The sequence below is a fragment of the Amphiprion ocellaris genome, chromosome 12 (assembly GCF_022539595.1).
Source record: "Amphiprion ocellaris isolate individual 3 ecotype Okinawa chromosome 12, ASM2253959v1, whole genome shotgun sequence".
NCBI classification, from domain to species: Eukaryota; Metazoa; Chordata; class Actinopteri; family Pomacentridae; genus Amphiprion; species Amphiprion ocellaris.
Genome location: NC_072777.1, coordinates 1,753,166 through 1,766,568, shown reverse-complemented (window position 1 = coordinate 1,766,568; position 13,403 = coordinate 1,753,166). Strand labels below are relative to the sequence as shown.

At 30.8% G+C, this 13,403-nt stretch overlaps 1 protein-coding gene across 1 annotated transcript in view; it reads left to right on the top strand.

Moving 5' to 3' along the window:
* The first annotated feature begins 747 nt into the window (after positions 1-747).
* lpin1b (lipin 1b) overlaps positions 748-13,403 on the top strand; it is a 45,480-nt gene continuing 32,824 nt past the window's right edge. Inside the window, exon 1 of the mRNA XM_055016053.1 lies at positions 748-898. Coding sequence (XP_054872028.1) covers positions 839-898 — 60 coding nt within the window. The 5' untranslated portion in view covers positions 748-838. The remainder of the gene's footprint in view (positions 899-13,403) is intronic.

The following is a 13,403-nucleotide window of genomic DNA, read 5'->3' as shown; positions in this document are numbered from 1 at the left end:
GATCTGTTTTAAAGTCTGAAAATGTGGAAAAAAATATATTTTCACAGTGAAACTTCTGATGTCCACATTTTCAACATTTTTGGGAAATCTTTGAACATTTTTTGGTGGAAAAAAAGAAACGTTAACAATGTTTCTTAAGAACATTCACATAAAAATCAACCAAAATCCAGCAAATTTTGATGGATTTTGGTTGATTTTTATGTGAATGTTCTTAAATAAAATATTAGAAGTTTTACTGATATATATGGAAGCACTTTAGATATTTTTAGGATTTTTTTGGAAGATTTTTACTCATTTTTTGAAGAATTTTCTTGCCAAATTTGGGGGATTTTTTTTAAAATAAAACTTTTAAGGAAAACTTTTAAGGAATGATTGGAATTTTCTTCCTGAAGTTTTTGCAAATTTTCAGAAATTTGTGGAATTTTTTTGCAGAATTTTTGAATATTTTTCAGACAAGGAAACAATATATTTTGGTGCCTGTAAATGAGGACAGCAGGAGGGTTAAAACCTGCTCTATAAACAGCACTGAAGTGATTTCTGGGTGTTTTTTACATGTCTTTTTAATCAGGTTATGGTTTTTATTTGAATATAATTATGACTGGTGGCATCCTGACAGACAAACATGCTGTAAATGTGAGCCGCTCTTCGCTCCTCGGATTCCTCAGAAGTCAGAGGTTCTGCTGCTGATGAGCAGCAGGTCCGGATTGGGTTTCTGAGCCGGGGGGCCACGTAACTTTAGGAGGACGCTGACCACTCGTCCTCAGTCCACAGGAGACCTGAACGAGCCCCGAGAGCGAAGACTCCACACGGAACCAGAACTTCTGTCCACCATGGAACCATGACGACGGCCGAGGATGGAGCCGAGCTGGAGGAGCAGCAGGACCACACCTGGAGCTGGGTAGGTCCACCAGAACCCACCTCAGACAGCTCAGGTCCTGGTCTGGTTCTAAACAAACACCAGTCAGAGAGGTTCAGCAGTAGAGGTCCTTCACAGTTCCTCTAATCCTCCGTGAAAGACGAGCTGCCGACTGAAACTCTGGAAGGAGGAAGACCAAAAGAAACAAGAAAAAAAAATGGGTCAAAGGGGCAGAAGAGGTGAAAGCAGGAAGGAGTTAAAGCCTGAAGAAAAGTAGGTTATGTGGTTAGAAAACATTAACCAGGAACAAATACAGCAGAAGAAATTGTGTAAAAAAAGATAAATCTGCCAGCAAGATGACCTCACGGAATATATAGATAAATGTATATATATGTTGTTAAAAAAAGACGGTAAAAATGGTTAAAAAGAGCAAAATGAAATGTGAGTACAGCTGCACACTGTTTTTAGGAAGAAACCAGGAGAGAATTATTGAAAGCAAAAATATATAAATTAATTTAATCATAAAATAAATATTCAAAAAAATCTAAACAATTACCAGAAAATATTATAATATGATAATAAAACAATAAAAAAATAAACATAATGAAAAAAGTTTTACAAAATATACTTGAAAAATAACTAAGCATAAAAAGATCAAAAAGTTTTGAAATGTCAAGAATTATTCAAAAATATCTTTTAAAAAAGCAAAATATAATATCAAAACCGTTTTAAAAAGCTAAAATTTTTTTTATCAAAATCTATAAAAATATCTAAAAAAATATAAGAAGTTAAAAAAATCAGAAAAAGCATTGAAATGTCAAGAAATGTTCAAAAATATCAAATTTATTTTAAAAAGCAAAATTAAATGTCAAAGCCTTTTCATAAAGCTGTCAGAAATATTTTAATTTAAAAACTAATCAGCTAACATATGAGCATAGCGACACACCAGCTTTAGGAAGAAACCAGGACAGAATTATTAAGAATAAATAAATAAATATTATAAAATAAATCAATAAAATAAAAACTATTACCAGAAAATAAAGACTTCTTTAATATTGAAAAAAACTTTACAAAAACATATTTAAAAAAAAATCAAAAAGTATCAAAATGTCAAGAAATAGTACAAACAATTATAATAATAAAAGCTGCATAAAATATCACATTTTTAAAAAAAAAAAGCTATCAAAGATGTTTTAAATTAATAATTAAAAAAATAATCAGCTGACATATAAGCATGACTCCACACTGCTTCTTTGAAAAAATGTGAAGGAATATATTAAATATTTAAACTAAAATCTGAAATATCCATTAAAAATATAAAGCAAGAGATTGTTTATTAACATTATCAAAAATAATCAATTAGAAAGAAATATCAAAATTAAATTCATTTTTTAAATGTCAAAACTTTTTCCAAAAAATGTATTAAAAAAAAAAAAAAATATTTCTTTATGTGTGTTTAATGGGAAAAAATGGAGAAAAATAGTAAAAATATTCATCCAAAATATAAGTACATTGATAATATAATAATAATATTAATAATCTTTTTTAAAAAAATCTAAAATAGAAAAAAATATTTTAAAATATATGCAAATCAAAAATTAGTAGAAGTAATAGATATATATGTATTTATTGTAATTACATTTATAATTTTTTAAATATCAAAAAGTATAAAAATCAAGAAATTTACAGAAATGTGAAAAACATGTAAACAAAGAATTTGGGGGGATAAATATAATAAATATTTCTCCATTTTTATTTTAAATATCAATGAAAATATGAGTCTGACGACACACTGTTGTTTGGAAGAAAAATGAAGCTTTTAGATAAATGTTGTGGAGCAGAAAGTTGGATGTTTCCCTCATGTTTTTACTCCAGTGAAGAACAAATACCTCAGATCTGCAGAACTTTTCAAACCTTCTCTTCTGATCTTCAGCTTCTCTCATGACTCTCAGCCCACAGCGGCTCGGCCAATCAGACGCCTCGATAGAAGTGTGTCAAAAGGTTGTGCAATGAGAGTGAAACGCTGTGAGTCACCGGAAAAATTAAAAAAGAATGATTTGTTCTGTTTCCTGTGTATCTAAAGAGTTGCAATAGAGGCGATGAAAACAGCTGGAAAACACATTTATTCATCGTTATTATTACGTACAATAAAAACACAGAGAAAATAAGACACTCAAACGTTAGAAAATGACAAATAAACAGTAAAAATACTTCATAACGAGGAAAAGTCCTGCACGGAAAATGTAATTTCACCAAAGATATACATATATAAATGTGTATAAATGTGCTTAAAGTGTTAAAAGTGCTCTAGAAATACACATTAATGCTGCTTTACATGATATTATTTCATTATTTTTACTCATACATGCATGTAAAAGTAAGATTTAGACTCATTTTTATTCTCATTCTGCATTAATCTGTTCACTATTTTGAATTGATCAATAGTTTGGTTTGTAAAAATTTAGAAAATAGTGAGAAACGCCTTAACAAGTGTTACTGTGATTTAAATTAGTCGCCAGTTAATTTTCTGCTAATTGATTGATTAAATAATCCTTTCAGCTGCATGTTTTGTAACAAAATATCATAATTTTTGAGGTTTTTGTGCACTTTTTATGCAAAATATTCAATCAAGAAAGCTGTCAGATAAATGCAGTGAAGTAAAAATTATTTATTCTGAAATGTAGTGGACTAGAAATAGGAAATTTCTTCATAAGAAAAGACAAAAAAAAAGACTGAAAATCCCAATATTAACTAAATTAATCGATTAATCGTTTCAGATGAACTTGTAGGAAATGTTGGGTGGTTAAAGTTAGAGTTAAACATCATGTTTTATTCTGCAAAAAGTCAGAAAAATGTCGTGTCTTCATAAGAAAAGGCCATAAAAATTAATAAAATTAAAAAATTGTCATTTCAGTTGCGCCTGTAGAAACTTTAAAGTGGTTTAATTTATAACAAAACATCAGATTTTAATATGCTTAATGTGCAAAAATCAGCAAAAAACTGTCAGATACATGTAGTAAAGTAAAAATATTGCAGCGTAAAAGTAGAAAAGACAGCAGAAACGCAGTCATAGGAGCTTAAAATCAAAATAGCTGCAGATTTTAGCAACTTCATAATTGATTTTTTGACTAATTGTTTGATTTTTATAAATTTAATGTGACAAGAAATGTTGTTTCAAGCGCTCAAAATCAAAATAGCTGCACATTTTAACAACTTACTAATTGATTTAATCAACTAATTATTTCAGCTGCACTTGAATAAACTTTTAGGTGATTTAATTTAAAACAAAACATCAGATTTTAATATGTTTTATGTGCAAAAATGTGTTAAAAATTGACAAATAAAAGTAGAAAAGACACAAGCAGTCATAAGATCTCAAAAGATAACAGTAGAGAAGACAGTCAGTCCTTGTATCTGCAAACAGAGTGGAACAGTTTGTTTTTATCACATTACTGTGATTATTTAGTGACTGTTCAGGACATTAAAGTGCACCAACAGCAGATGAAAGATCCTCTGCAGCTGATATCTTCCTGGCAGAGCAGCTTGTTCTTAGAAACGTGTTGCTGAGGTTCAGATGTCCTCCGAGAACCCGCTGACTCCAACAGGAAGCTAAAACATACAGAGAACGTTCTGGAAACCAAAACTAAACCTCTCAAAACTTCCTCATAATGTATATAATATATAAAATAATCATTTAAAAAATAACATAAAAAATCTGACTTACAGATATCAATATATATATATAAAAATAAAAAACATACATTTAAAAAAATACCAAAAATCAAGATATTAAAAATACATATTTAAAAAAAGCATAATAAATAAATAGAAAAATTTCTAATATTTAAAAAATAATTTAAAATATCAAAAAACACAAAAGAACATAAAAAGAAATATCAAATATTTATCATATAAAAAATGTTTTTATAATATCGCCAAAAAAAATGTAACGTAAAAAATACACAAAAATAAAGAAATTTTGAAAAAAAATCCTAAATTATATATTTACAAAATGTAAAGAAATATCAAAAAAATAAAATTAATTTAAAAAATTTGAAATACTATTGACAAAAAATCTGACCCAAAAATTTTTTATATCTAAAAATATTGAAGAATTATTTTATAAAAATTAAAGAAATGGTTGCAAATCAAAGAATATTAAACAGCTATATACATATTAAAATTATTTTAAAATGCCAAGTATAGCAAAAAAATCAAAAATATTATAAAATGTTAAAGACAAAATCAAATAAATATCCACAAAAAAATAAAGAAAATTTCAAAAGTAGCAAAGAAATTGCAAAAATATTATCCCTCAACCCCCCAAAAATCCTAAATTATATAATTACACAATATAAAGAAATATAATTAAAACAGTCATTTAAAAAATTTAAAATGCAATAAAAAATGTGACTTAAAAGAATAATATATATATAAACAACTGAATTAATAAATTATTTAGAAATATTAACTTAGCAAAAATAGCAAATATCTGTATATAAAAATATTTTAAAATGCCAAATATAGCAAAACATATTTAAAAATCAAAAACATTAAAGAATGTTAAAGATAAAACTAGTTAAGTATCCCCCAAAAATAAAGACAAATTGAAAAATAGCAAAAACATTATCCAAAAGAAATAATCCTTAATGAAATATTTACAAAATATAAAGAAATATCATTTAAAAAAAGCATAAAATAAAATCCAACAAATATGAATTAAAAGATATAAACATATACATGTTAAGAAATTAAAAAATAAATAAAAGAAAAAACATATCAAACATTATAATTCCACTGTTTAGTCTCTAACTATGTGTTCTATTTTTATATTATTCATTGAGTCAAATCTACATCTTCTAAAAGTCAAATATTTCCCTCTGAGATGTGGTGGAAGGAGAAAGTAGTACTACATGGAAGTACTCCAGTAAAAGTACTTGGATACTTTTGCAGTTTCTTTGTGTATTTAGTGCATCAGAAGTGAAACCAGCTTCACACTTCTTCTTCCTCACATGCAGCTCAGATACTACATGGGCGTGCACGTGAGAGCGTGCACGTGAGAGCGTGCACGTGCTCTGGTTGTTTCAGTTTATCTTTAGTCAGACAGAAAAACTGCAGAAACAGGAGGAAGAGTTTCTTTGTTATCAGAGACACGACGTTTCTGGGGTGAACAAAGAATGAAATGAAGCAGAATCAGAGTCAGAATGAAACGTTTATTAACCGTCAGGTTCAGTTTGTGTGTCTCAGCTTTGTGTCTCAGCTTTGTGTCTCAGGTTTGTGTGTCTCAGCTTTGTGTCTCAGGTTTGTGTGTCTCAGCTTTGTGTGTCTCAGCTTTGTGTCTCAGGTTTGTGTTTCTCAGCTTTGTGTGTCTCAGCTTTGTGTCTCAGCTTTGTGTGTCTCAGCTTTGTGTGTCTCAGGTTTGTGTGTCTCAGCTTTGTGTGTCTCAGCTTTGTGTGTCTCAGCTTTGTGTGTCTGTCGTCTGTTGTCAGTTTGTAGCTTCAGTGTTTCATTTATCTCATTAAACTGCAGCCTCAGCAGACATCATGCACTTTTAGAAATACACACATTATTATTATTATTATTATTATTATTATTATTATTAGTAGTAGTAGTAGTAGTAGTAGTAGTAGTAGTAATAATAATCGTTTTTATTGGAGCACTTTTCACAATGCAGGTTACAACACCGTAAAGAAAATTCTATTTTAAAAAAGTAAAAATCTGGCAGCAAACTCAGCAGAAAAAAACTTTTAAAAATTGTGAAACAAACAACAAAACAAAACAAAAAGTTGAAAATATCTATTATTATTATTATTATTATTATTATTATTATTATTATTATTATTATTATTATTATTATTATTATTATTATTATTATTATTATTATTATTATTATTATTCATAATACTAAAAATGACAATAATAATAATATTAAAAATAAATCATTGAATATTGTATCAGATATTTAAATATCTGATTTAAATATTAATAATAACTTTAATTTATCTTTAACAGCTCATAAAACTCACTAAATTTATCAAGAATGTATTTTTGGTATTATATTTATATATTTGTAGTTTTATAGTTATTATTATAAAATAGATTCAGACAAAACTTTATTGATTCGTGCATCTTTTATCACATTCCATCATCAGTATTTATTACTCTGCGATACGTATTTCTGCATTAGGAGTATTTTAATGAAGTATAAACTAAAATACTGCAGTTTTCAGTGTACCAGGGGAGTATTTCTAGTACTAACTGGTATTTCTTGACTCTGGTGTTCATCTCTGGTGAACCACATCCTCCTCTTCCTCCTCCTCCTCTTCCTCTCTGGGTCTCATGTTCAAACAGCTAACAGGTCATGTGATCTGAGGCTGCGCTGTGATTGGCTGAAAACATCACCTCACTGCTTCACACTGACGCAGCTTCATCTCGACTCAGTTTCTCACTCCTCAGTTTCACTCTGAAAGTTCACTCAAGGTCACCTTTCTGACATGATCTGAGCGGCTACAGCCCAGATATTAAATATATGAATAATTTAATCATTCTGTGTGCATATTTTATCATCAATCGCTCCTTTAGTTTTCACTTTTTCACCATAAACTGTACTGAAATCAGCCAGTTTGATAAAAAAATATAAAGCTAAAAGCTTCTATTAAATTAATAAACTTAATAATAAGTCACATTTTTCCATTTAATGTTCTCTAATCTATGTCTGTTCTCTGGGTGCTGCTGATTTTACTTGATTGCTTGTTTATTGGTTTTTTTTTCAGTCTCTATTTTTTTTTAAAAAAACATTAAAAAAAATAGATGTTTTCAGCAGCTTTTAACTGTTTTTTTTGGTACAATTTGCTGTTATTTTACAGATTTTCTCAGATTTGAGTTAAACTAAAGTAAAAGCACAGAAAATAAACATATTAATCTACATGTTATCCATCAAATCAAATCAAATTATTTTAATTTAAAAATCGGTCTAAAATATACATAATGTCTGCATCAAAAATCAGGATTTTTACAAATATTAATTTATTCTTTTGCAACATTTGAGCATAAAATTACACTATTATTTGCTGTAGTTTAGTATTTTACAGATAAACATGTTACAGATAACTATGGTTATTAAATTTTTTAAAAAATACATAAATCACAGTTAGAAAAATGAATTATTTTTTTCAACTGTTATTTTACAGATTTTTCCTGTTTTGTTAAATTATTGATTATAACTAGTAAAATCACAGAAAAAGTATTACTTTACATGTTCATTTTAAAAAAGTCATAAACTTAAACAATTTTTATTACAAATAATAATTTGTTATTTTATAACACTTGAGGATAAAGTTACACTATTATCTGCTGTATTTAAAATAGCTAAAAAATATATTTTTACAGATATTTGTTTTTATATTTTTTAAAAATTCCATTTTTTTCTACTGCTATGTTACAGATTTTTCCTGTTTTGTTAAATTGCTGATTATAACTAATAAAATCTCAGAGAAAAAGCATTAATTTAAGCATTGACTTAACAAAAACTGTTGCAAGCTGTAAAAAAAATCTGTATTTTTTTTCTAGGAATAATTATTTGTGACCGTAAAATAACACAGTTTTACTGTATTTAATGCAGACAAAAATCCAATTAATTTTAAAGATATGTTTTATGTTTTTTCACATTTTTAATGGTTTTTGAACATTAATTATTTAATATTAACATTAATTATGTAGTCTAGCATCCATTTTATGTAATTTTTCTGGCCAACTTGCTGCCAATTTTTTAACAGAATCATTCATTTTGTTCTGATTTTGTTGTTGTTTCTGTTTAGCAGTCAATTCTGCAGTACATAATGACTATTTTAATAACAATTTCTTCCCAAAAAGGGAAATATTGCTCTCCATACTCATCGCAGCTGCTCGATACAACTTACTGTAGAAAAAAACATATTATTCCCTTTATATTTTCCCCCAAAATACACAAAATTATCAATAAAGTTCCTAAAATAGGCTGAATTCATATGTTAAATGTAAAATAACATGTAAACCAGTAACCTAAACATTCTTGTTTACACTTAACCTTATGTTGTCTTCATTTATGGGCACCAAAAAATATTGTTTCCTTGTCTGAAAAAAATCTGAAATTCAGCAAAAAAATCCCCCAAATTTCTGAAAATTTGCAAAACCTTCAGGAAGAAAATTCCAATAATTCCTTAAAAGTTTCTCTTGAAAGTTTTATTTTTTAAAAATCCCCCAAATTTGGCAAAAATTGTAAATATTTTCAAAAAATGAGTAAAAATCTTCCCAAAAATTCTTAAAAATATCTAAAGTGATTCTATATATATCAGTAAAAACCAAATCCAGTGAAATTCATTGGGTTTTGGTTGATTTTTTTGTGAATGTTCTTAAGAAACATTTTTAACATTTCTTTTTTTCCACCAAAAAATGTTCAAAAATTTCCCAAAAACGTTGAAAACTTGGACATCAGAGGTTTCACAGTGAAAATATTTTTTTCCCCAAATTTTCAAACTTTAAAACGGGTCAGTTTTGACCCGCAGGACGACACGAGGGTTAATTGACATGATTTTTGTATTGATTTTATATATATATAAAGATAATCTCATTTGGGTAACCCTCCTGTGGGTTATAATCTTTAAAACTGTCTTTTTGGAGCATTTCTATCATTTTATGCCCATTTTAGTAGCTGCAGTCACGTTTTGTCAGCCAGAAAACGGATTTATCTGACTTTAACTCGTCATTTAAAGCAAGTTGAACTGGTAAACTGGATTTAATTTGGGGGACTGAGCAGGAAAAACGACGACAAGGAGGATTTTGGTTCAACTCCAGTGAAGTCTGGCGGCAAAACTCCTTCATGGCTGCTCTAAAAGATCCAAACTCCTCCATCTGTGCGCGTTTGTCGCCTGATTCCTTCAGATTTCTGCTGTTTGTTGCAGCAGAAGCCAGAAGGAGACCTTTACGCAGCTGACGATGGCACAGTGCCATCCACACTTTTACGCACCACTCAGCTGTTCCGCCGTGATTCTCGCCGCCACTGTGGCAGCTGCAGTGCCGCATTTCGCAACTCGCCAGCTCGAATCTGATTGGCCAGAGGGCTGCGGCTGACGTCACGGCGCAGTGACACGGAGCTGTGCAGTGACACGGAACTGCGGAGTGAAACGGAGCCGCCAGAGTAGGAGACGAGGCGGTCGGAGCGGTGCGTCTTTACGCGTAAAACCAGAATCCCGACCGGCAGCTGCGCTGCTGCTGCTGGAGTCTGAGGAGGAAACGCTGCTGTTTGTGTGGATTTAAGCTGCTGGAATATTCAGATTCACGAGGTATGAGGCTGTTTTTATACCGATTTACCCGCAGCTGCCTGTTAGATGTGACGACTTTCTGAGCAGAACCGTTTCTCATCAACAACAAACTGGTGCAAAAAACATTCACTGCTGCCGCTTTCTACCAAATATCTGTTGTAGTGAGTACCAGAAACTCCTAAAATGTGTTTTCTGAACCTATTCCGCACATTATATTGAACCCAGAGTGTCCATTTCACCTGATTTTTGCAGAACCTGACAGAAAGATTTACATTTTTATGATGCAAGCACCAAATGTAACTCAGGTCTGCATAAATAAATACATTCCTACCTAAATTAATGAAGAAACAACACAAATTATTACACAAAAACTTTCACTGCTGCCACTTTCTTCCAAAATATCTGTTGTGTTGAGTACAAAAAACTCCTAAAATGTGTTTTTGAACGTATTCTACACATTATATTAAACCCAGAGTGTGTATTTTTGCAGAAGTTGACAGAATTATTCAGATTTCTATGATGCAAACTCCAGATTTAACTCATGTTTCTGCATTTTTCTTCCAGATTTCTGTTTTTTTGAGTTCTGAAAAGGTGTTTTCAGTCCAGTTCTGATGACAAATGTGATCGTTTTTGTCATTTTTATTCATTTTTCCACCAACAGCCTCACGATAATGGAGATTTTAAGGTGTTTTGCGTCTTATTTTAGGACTAATGTGTCTATTAATTTCTGCAAAAATTTCAGATTTTTGCAGAAATTGATGCAGTATCTAGATTTCTGTGATGATAACCACAGCATTCTGGGTTTCCCTTTATGTAAATAAACACATTTGCAGCAGAAAAGATACAAATTGTTGCATAAAAACCTCCACTGCTGCCACTTTCTTCCTAATTTCTGTTGTGTTGAGTCCTGAAAATATATTTCAGTCCAGTTCTGATGAGGAATGGGATGGTTTTAGTCATTTTTACTTATTTTAAAGGTATTTTGCATCTTATTTTAGGACTAAAGTGCTCATTAAACCTGATTTTTGCAGAAGCTGATGGATTATTCAGGTTTCTAGCTCCAGATTTAACTCATGCGTTGTGTGTTTTCTGCTCGGGGAGGATGTGCATGAGTCACCTGTTTCAGGTTTGAATTTCCCTTTAAATGAGGGAAAAGTCGAGCTGCTGCTGCTTCAGAGGATCAGATCCTTCCAGTGAATGTTCCTGTTTCTGCTTCATCTGCAGACGTCTATTTTTAGGCTGCACCTAAACTCCTCTGTTTGCAGCAGTTTGAAACTCGACTCCTCGGCTGGAAAATCCTCTTAATAATTCACCACAGCGAAGGTCGTCCACCAGCAGATATTAGGAGCTCTAAAATTAGTTCCCTGATCTTCAGGCGGATCCGGGATGACGTGTTGGCGTCGCTCCATCCTCTTCGAGACCCTCGTCTGGTTCCAGCTGCAGGGAGTTCTGGAGGAAATACGAAGGAGTGGAGGCTGACAGAAGGTTTAATGCAACGATCTCTGTCTTTTCTGCATCAATTTAGGCTGAAAGTGTTTTTATTTGTGCAAAAGGAGACACAGAGTGTAGAAACATGAGTTAAATCTGGTGTTTACATCATAGAAACCTGCAAAAATCAGGTTAAATAGACACTTTAGTCCTAAAATAAGATGCAGAATCCCTTTAAATCTCCTTTATTATGAGGCTGTTGGTGGAAAAATAAATCAAAATGACAAAACGATCCCATTCCTCATCAGAACTGGGCTGAAAACATATTTTCAGGCTCAACGAAACAGAAATTTGGAAGAAAGTGGCAGCAGTGAAGATTTTTATGAACAATTTATGCTGGAAATATGTTTATTTATGCAAAAAGAAACACAAAATGCAGAAATATGAGTTAAATCTGGAGTTTGCATCATAGAAATCTAAATAACTCAGTCAGCTTCTGCAAAAATCTGATTGAATAGACACTCTGGGTTCAATATAATGTGTAGAATACATTCAGAAAACACATTTTAGGGGTTTTAGGTTCTCAATACAACATAAATTAGGACAAAAGCAGCAGTGAAGGTTTTTATGCAACAATATGTGTTTTTTTATGCTTCAATTTATGCTAGAATTGTGTTTATTCATGTAAAATAAACACAGAATGTTGTGGTTGTTGGTGTTTGCATCACAGAAACCTGAATATTGCTTCAAGTTCAGCAAAAAATCAGGTTATATTTTCACTTTTGGCTTAAAATATTCTGCAAAACACCTTAAAATGTCCTTTATTATGAGGCTCCCGGTGGAAAAATAAATCAAAACGTTTTTCTGTCTGCACAATATTTTATATTTGCTTCTAACTGATCATACAGATGAACTAATTCCTCATCAGAATCTCAGTAAAAATACATTTTCAGGTGCTTTTATAACTCAACAAAAGGAAAGTTCTGCTGATATTTTCACCAGGAAGTTTTCTTTCAGTTGCCAGAAAAAATCTTGCTCAAAACTGAACGTTACAAAAAAAAAACTTCTTCTTTTATCATCATTTAACATTATGGGATTTTTTTTTTTTAGATTCTTTCATCTGTTCTATTGATGAAACAGCTTCAACATTTGTATTTGCTGTTATTTTTTACTCCTTTTTAACAGATGTTTCTGTAAACCTTGTTGCTAAATGCTCAGCTTTTTTTAAAGATCATATTTTACAGTGTACACAGTAAAAATTCCACATTAAAATGAAGCTTAAACAACATCTAAACCTTTATATCATCAGGAGTTTCAGGAATCAAATGAAACTTTGATTTTCTTGGGTTTCTGTTTAACATTTCTAATATTATAGAGTTTACTATGAGAGGACTTAAAAAGAAACCTGAGTTCATTTAGAAATGGATCTAGTCAGTCCAACGTCTGCAGGTTTGCCTCCTCCTTCTTCAGTCTCCTTGAACTTCTCTGATCTCTGCTCAACCAATGAGCTTCATGGAAACTTATGACATCACCTCCAGCTGAGCGGTCTGACCTCTGACCTCTGGAGAAGCTTTCTTCTGTTTCCTGGTTTTACCTCTGAGATCTGACTCTGGATCAGTCTGAGATCAGATCGTGAAGGTCGACCAGCAGCTGTGTGATTTAAACCCAATTATCACGATTCTCTTCTGACTTTACACTCTAAAAAAACACCTGTGAAATAATGATATTTTTAGCAGTAAAGCTGCAGTAAAACTGTATATTTTATAGCTACACATTGAAAAAACTAATTATATTAATGATTTTTGATGATGACATTGTTT